At 41.6% G+C, this 7392-nt stretch overlaps 1 protein-coding gene across 2 annotated transcripts; it reads right to left on the reverse strand.

Annotated features, from left to right (window-relative positions):
- Positions 1–239: 239 nt before the first annotated feature.
- LOC114181375 (isoflavone 7-O-glucosyltransferase 1-like) lies at positions 240–5035 on the reverse strand. 2 transcript variants are annotated; one of them, XM_028067814.1, is made up of 2 exons: positions 4291–5035; positions 240–1063 (listed from the first exon to the last, which is right to left on the reverse strand). In XM_028067814.1, the coding sequence occupies exons 1-2, from the start codon at positions 4973–4975 to the stop codon at positions 339–341; spliced, it is 1410 nt and encodes a 469-aa protein (XP_027923615.1). In that variant the 5' UTR covers positions 4976–5035; the 3' UTR covers positions 240–338. The 2 variants fall into 2 exon arrangements, with proteins under 2 accessions (XP_027923615.1, XP_027923614.1); XM_028067813.1 differs by having other exon boundaries at positions 240–1057; positions 4285–5035.
- Positions 5036–7392: the final 2357 nt, after the last annotated feature.

Genomic DNA, 7392 nt, shown 5'->3' on the forward strand with positions numbered 1-7392 from the left:
CCTGTGTGAGAGATACCAACCATTGGGTTGTCAGCAATGTTAATCTACCGGTTTTCTGTGGTTCTCATCAAACTCCTTCAGATATGATGGTAGAATGATGGTGATAGAACACAATAACATTTTCATAAAACTTTTTCTACGCAATTTCTCATCCGAAAAGAAAAAAAAAACTTATTTACGTAAAATTATGATATAATTTTAAAACAATTAGGAATAGAAGAAGCAATGGAACATAAAACTCAGAAGGATAATCCTAGATTGACATGTTTTATAAGAGAAAAGTGAAAATAATATGTAAAAATGTGTCACACTAATTTTTTTCGTACATAGAAACAGAATCAAATGGTGAAAGAACTTTTACATAACATGGCCAACTTATCCAACGCAACACGTGAAGTTCCACCTTCACCCAATGCTTCTGCAGCACTGAGTTTCATCTTGAAAATCCTCTGACGAATCTCTTTCCCCGTGTCCGATTCCATGAGTTCCCTCACTCGCTCCCCCAACTCACTCCCACTCACCAACCCATCTTTTTCCTCCTTCAACGCCAAAGCCACCTTCATTTCCTCAACCATAAACACCCTATTCAGCTTCTGCTCCGCGTACAATGGCCACGCCACCATCGGCACCCCTTCGCACACGGCTTCCAGCACCGAGTTCCACCCGCAGTGAGTCACAAACCCCCCCACTGAGTCATGACTCAGAATCTCCCTCTGTGGCGCCCAGTCCCGCACCACCAACCCCTTCTCCTTCGTCCTATCCAAAAACCCTTCCGGCAACAACTCGTCCAGACTCGGTTTCTCCTCCTCCGAGTCACCACCCTCCAACTCGGTCCTCACCACCCACAAGAACCTTTGCTCGCTCTTCTCTAACCCAATAGCAATCTCCTTCAACTGCCCCCTCGAGAACCACCCCATGCTTCCGAAACACAACAACACCACGCTCTGACTCGGTTGGGACTCGAGCCAACTCAGACATCCTTTGTCTTCTTCCCCGTATGGTGCAGAAATCAAGGGGCCCACACAAAACAACGGTGGCACGGTCGCATCCTCGTTCAACACTGTGTTGGGAATCAGAGTACTAGCACAAGTACTCACAACTAAAATACAAGATGAAAATAAAGGAACAAAAAATAGATAATAGGCAATGAATATAATTTATTTAAGGAAAGAAAAATTACATACCATTCTCTCTAATCCCAAGGAGAAAATAATGACAACCCCTCTCTTGGAAATAAGAAAAACTAATGCAAGGAGAACCTTAAAGGAGAAACTAACCTTCTCTCTTGGAGGAGAAACTACTATTCTCTCTTAATTCTTCTCTCAAGCCAAATAAAGTATAAGGAATAGAGAGGGAGAGACTTTGGGATGATTTCCTAAGGAAACACTAGACTCCTTTTATAACATTAAAAGTAAGTCCCAAACTAAGTTCCCACCAATGTGGGACTTCTATTCTCACAATCTCCCACTTGAAGATTTTGATGAAATTAATCAAATCTTCACACCATGCTTTATTCTCTGCTTTCATGTTGCTTGTTCTTCTGGTAGACTTCAGTAGGATCGAATCCACGTAGACTTCATTGACACATAATTCTGATCCTCCGAAACGCAATGCAACACCCGAGGTTCCTTCTAAGGACCTCTTGTCAATACTTCACTACTCTCCACCAAACCCGCCATGAACCTACTAACCACTCCCACTGCTTGTGCAATGTCTGGTCTTGTACACATCATAGCATTCATAAGGCTGTCCACCACCGATGCACTCGGTACTCGAGACTTCTCCATCCTCTCCGCTTCACTGCTAGGACTCATACGTGAGGAACAATTGATAGAAAGTGGGGTCGAAATTGGCTTGCAATCTTGCATGTTGAAGCGTCGCAAGATTATCAGTAAGTATTTCTTCTGGGAAAGCCAAACCTTCCTATCTTTTTTTTTTTTGTCTCGGTGTATTTGCATCCCTGAAATCCTTGTTTGCTGGTTCCTAGTCCTTCTTCTCATACTTCCTAGCCATTTGTGCCTTCAATTCCTGGATTTGAACTTTGTTGGGGCCTACCTCCAACATGTCATCCACATACAACATCAATGGTCTAAATACCCAGTCTGTTGTAACTGAGGCTTATGAAGGAATCAAATCTCTGGTACGAACACCTGAGCTCTCTTTAAACCGTACTGAGATTTGTTCAACCATGCAAACCAAGTTTTCTTGTTCTTTAACGCCTTCTGGTTGGAGCATCATTTCATTTCTGCTTAACAATAACCTTGTGGGTAGTGGGACCCACAGGTGGTACCCCTTCACATTGTTAGCATAGCCCAAGCACTTAATTTTCCCCAGTTTCAAGCTCTACTCGTGCTTTGGATTCCTTGAACTGGTAACAACACATTTGACTTTCTCTTGATGTAGTACACCCACAATCTCCTGGAGTAAACTTTGATTCTCCTAGTGATAACTCTGGTGATTCCCTTACATCAGAATAAACCAAGTCTTCTTGTGTTTTCCTTTTTTTTTTTTTTTCTGGTAGTCAAACTAGCAATCTGCGATCTATGACTATGTTTGTTGGCTTACCACACAGTGCTCGTGTAGAGATAAAACAACCTTCTTGAGCCCGAGTAAGAGATTACGTTCTGCATGGATTTACAAACTTCGCTCTGACTTATACCCAAGTTTACGATGTCACATCAACATCGCTTCTTCTTGACTTGTCGATGCAACCATTGCATTAGCTTCCTGCAACATATCTCCCAAAAGCACATACACATTTGCCATGATCCTCTGAGCTTTCATGACTTACCAGATCTCTCCCCTTCTTCACAGAATATATTCGTCCTCCGAGGTATTTGCCATACAACCTTGTGAGGTTGATGCCTCAGAGTTCTTTCCTCCATTCTTCAAATGCCAACAATCTTTCTTCACATGTCCTCTTTTGCCACAATGGTAGCATTTGAGATGCTTCTTACTTTGACATCTATCATGAGACTGACTCCCACTAGATCCACGTTCTGTTGATCTACCTCTCGTCATCACCAAAGCTTCTATTTGCCTTGCACTTTCCACCATATCCTCTTTGTTCTTTCGTCTGGATTCTTCTTCAAGAACAGCTCCGGCAACATCCTCAAAGCGTAGGAGGTTAATAACGTTGTAATTTGTAATGTTGATGACAAGCTGATCATACGAATCAGGTAAACTCTGTAGTAGAAGCTCCGCACGTTCATTTTCAATTACGTTGAAATCTGTCGCTGAAAGTTGGGCAAACAATGTATTTAGATTGTTGATGTGGTCTGTCACCGATGTGGACTCACTCATTCGAAGAGTATAGAGTTTTCTCTTCAAGAATATTCTTGTGTGAAGTGACTTAACCTCGTACAGGCTTGTGAGAGTATCCCAAATCTCCTTTGCTGTAGTCTTCTCCGCAATGCTGGATAAAACCGTATCTGCCAATGCTAAGTGCAAATTTGCTATAGCATTGTTATCTATTTCCTTCCACTTTTGATCTGTAATGCCCACAGGTTTTTCTTCAATTGCCGCTAGACAATTGTCCTTTCTCAAAATTGCCTTCATCTTCAGTTTCCACAATGAGAAATTTTTCCCATTGAACCTCTCTATCTCGTATCTTGTTGTCATGGTTTTAAAACCGACTTATGCACTTCTCACTATGAATAGTACTGTCTACTGGAACAATGGAGGCAGACCGTGAACCAGTGCACCAGGTAATTCCCAGGAAAGAGAGGTGGGTCACTAATGGACACGCTTAAGTACCAAGTCTTTCCTAGCCAGAACTTTCCTAGGCATGCACTTTCACACTACCACACTTTATCCACTATCACAGCACTATTCTAATGACAATAGCAGCGGAATATAATCACACAATTACCAACAGCTCTGATACCACTGTTGGGAATCAGAGTACTAGCACAAGTACTCACAACTAAAATACAAGATGAAAATAAAGGAACAAAAAATAGATAATAGGCAATGAATATAATTTATTTAAGGAAAGAAAAATTACATACCATTCTCTCTAATCCCAAGGAGAAAATAATGACAACCCCTCTCTTGGAAATAAGAAAAACTAATGCAAGGAGAACCTTAAAGGAGAAACTAACCTTCTCTCTTGGAGGAGAAACTACTATTCTCTCTTAATTCTTCTCTCAAGCCAAATAAAGTATAAGGAATAGAGAGGGAGAGACTTTGGGATGATTTCCTAAGGAAACACTAGACTCCTTTTATAACATTAAAAGTAAGTCCCAAACTAAGTTCCCACCAATGTGGGACTTCTATTCTCACACACTGCAATGGCTTTCTCTTCAATCGCTTCACACGTATTTATTATAATCCCAGAACTACCCTTCATGGCTTCCCCTACCTGATCGAAAATCTGGTTAGTGTGGCTCAAAGGGTCGGAGGATTCGTTTGGAAAGTCATCCATGGACATTGCAGGCAACCCTGGGAAGCGAAGTAGAAACCGTTGATCTTGGACTTGTTTTGGGAAAACGGAGGAGAAATAAAAAAGCACAATGAGGCTGGAGGCTGCGGAAGTGTAGTAGAAGAAAGTGGGGAAGTTTGTGGTGAGATTTTGAGTGAGAGTTTTGGGGTTGCTGAAGTTTAAGAAGTCCATGACTAGGGCTTTGATGTTTGAGGCTTTGGCGAGGCTTTGGAGTGCAAGGGCAACGTTTTGGGTGCTGTGTCGGGAGAGTTCGAGGGAGATGAGGTGAGGGGGGAGGGAAGGGGTGTCGAGGGGGAGTTGGGCCATGGGGACGCTGTGGAAGGTGATGGCGGGGATGGTGGCGGAGACGGCGGCGATGTATCGAGCGTTGGAGTTGCAGGCTTGGGTGAAAGTGGCGTTGGAGGATGGGGTGAGGATGAGGATGGTGATGGAAAATGAAGGGTGATGGGATAGGATGAGCTTGCCTAGCTCCACCATGGACACTAGGTGACCCCTACCTATGTTAGGATACAGAACAATGGTGTCTTTCATGTTGGACAAGTGCGTGAGTTGTGTAGTATGGAGTCTTAGGAAAGATGCTACTGGCTCTATTTATGGACAAAGAGTCATGTTTTCATTCTTTTGTCTATTTAGCAATGATTCATCCTTTATTTTGTGTAATTATTACAATTTTATTATTTTTCTTTATTATATTACATATTTTATAAATTTATAAAATTTTTTAAACGTATGCTAATGATCGATCAACCTTTTATTATACATAAATTATTCTTTTATTTATTTTCATTCAAACTATTTTTGTTCGTAATTCAAGTTTTAGTAAAACAAACTCATCGTTGCACATCTATTAACTTCCTTTTCCATCAATACTTGTTATTATAATTTATTTTCGCTTTGATTATTTCATTTATTTCAATTTTGATTGAAGAGTTGTAAGAGGTGTACCTTATCGATATTATTTTAGTACGGAACCAGACGATTTCAAGAACTCTCTATGTTGAATCTCCTTCTGTTCCCCTCCGACCTCTTCTTGGATCTTCTTGCCGTGTGAACCCCGAGGCTGGACAAGTCAAATACATACCTTTACGTGTTCACTAGGCCTTAATTTATACTAATTTCTTAACGGACCTGTTATTATTATTTGCGGGTCGTTTGTATTCGAGGATCAATTCTTTCCCTTTCCGACTAAGGTTGTATGCGTCGATCTTTCCTTATTGACTAAGATTGTGTGTCTGCAATTTGTCATAGATCAACTCTTCCCATTTGAACGAGATTGTTCTTCTACGCCTTTGTTAAAGATAAACTCTTTCCATTCTGAGATTTGTTCGTCTGTACTTTTGTCAAAGATCAGCTCTTTCCATTCTGAGATTTGTTCGTCTGTACTTTTGTCAAAGATCAACTCTTTCCATTCCGAGATTTGTTCGTCTGTACTCCTCCAAATATCAACTCTTTTTTTCTTGGCTGAGATTTGTTCGTCTATACTTCTCCAGATATAAACTATTTCCTTCTTGGCTGAGATTTGCTCGTCTGTACTCTTCCAAATATTAACTCTTTCTTTCATGGTTGAGATTTGTTCGTCTGTACTTCTTCAAATATCAACTCTTTCCTTCTTGGCTGAGATTTGTTCGTCTGTACTCCTCCAAATATCAACTCTTTCTTTCTTGGCTGAGATTGCGCACTACTCCTTTGTACCTCTGCGCCGTAATCCCATTTTCCATATGTCACATCATTGGGTCGGGATATACATGACCAAAAGGGTCGAGATGTACCCGACCTTCTTTGCCTGGCCATGCCCTCTGCATTGTGTTTTGCTGGACCTAAAAAAGTGGGGCACCCTAGAGACTGGCCGGTAAGAAACCTGACCCTGCTTGGGTCGGGATAAACCCGACCACCTACCCTTCATGGTTGGGCCAGGTTGTACTCGGCTACACCTAAACCAGCCCCCCAGTCTCGTAGTGAACGAAGTGAAATAAGAGGCTGAAATGTGTAAAATTGAGTATGAAGGAAAGAAAGAGTGTGGTTGGCCGAGATGTACCCGGCCATTCCTGGCTGGGATGTGGCTGTGACGCTGCCAACATTTGTCTTGGCCGAGATGTACCCAGCCATTCCTGGCCTGGATGTGGTTGGCTTCTTGCCTTCCTAGGTTAGTAAGTTCGCCTTTGTGTGTTGTTTTCTGTTATCTTTGTCATATTTATTTTATCAATATGGGGGGATCATCTAGGACGATGAAGCTTCCTTTCCCATTGATACAGATATGAGGGGATCATCTAGGGAAATGAAGCTTCCTTTCTCATTGATACAGATATGGGGGATCATCTGGTTAGATGAAGCTTCCTTTCCCATAGAGAAAATGCTAAAAAAGTATTTGATTGATGCACTTGATTTAAATGTATGCGTGCTTCAACGATGGGAAATGTAAGCGTAGAGTAATAATGATGAAAAATTATGCTTTATTTATTACTACGATGTCTCGTTAAAAACTTCTTGACCAAAACCCTCCTTAGGGAAAAAAGACCAAAGTAGGAAAGAGTACACCACTTATTATGCAATCAATCCACAAATCATTCGTAAGAAGTCTGAAAATTAAAAATAAGCATTTAACAAACTAACTGCAATACTTCAGATGTGAGGCGATCCAAGTTGCTGGAATAGGGACACCTGATAGGTGTTTCCATCTGTATGCACCCTTACCCAAAATTTCCTTGACACGGAATGGCCCTCTTCCCAGTTGGGTGAGAATTTCCCCTCGGGTTTCCGGGCAGGACTTGCCATTCGCCACACTAGATTTCCCTAATGAAAAGACTTAGGTTTGATTTTGGTACTGTAGCGGCGTTGGGCTCTCAACTTGGTGTATGGGTCTTTCTCTCAGCCTGTCTGCGTAGCATTTGCGCGCAGTTGGCTGGTCTACATGTACATTGATTATGTCTCCCGAAGTTGACAGAAATTTC

The sequence above is a fragment of the Vigna unguiculata genome, chromosome 4 (assembly GCF_004118075.2).
Source record: "Vigna unguiculata cultivar IT97K-499-35 chromosome 4, ASM411807v1, whole genome shotgun sequence".
Taxonomy (NCBI): Eukaryota; Viridiplantae; Streptophyta; class Magnoliopsida; order Fabales; family Fabaceae; genus Vigna; species Vigna unguiculata.

Bases quoted from the DNA above. Each gene is read 5' to 3' on its own strand.
- LOC114181375 (XM_028067814.1), bottom strand. From the start codon at position 4,975: ATGAAAGACACCATTGTTCTGTATCCTAACATAGGTAGGGGTCACCTA. The intron at 1,064-4,290 runs CAGTGTGTGAGA...TGATTCCCAACA, and splicing joins GATTGAAGAGAAAGCCATTG to CAGTGTTGAACGAGGATGCG.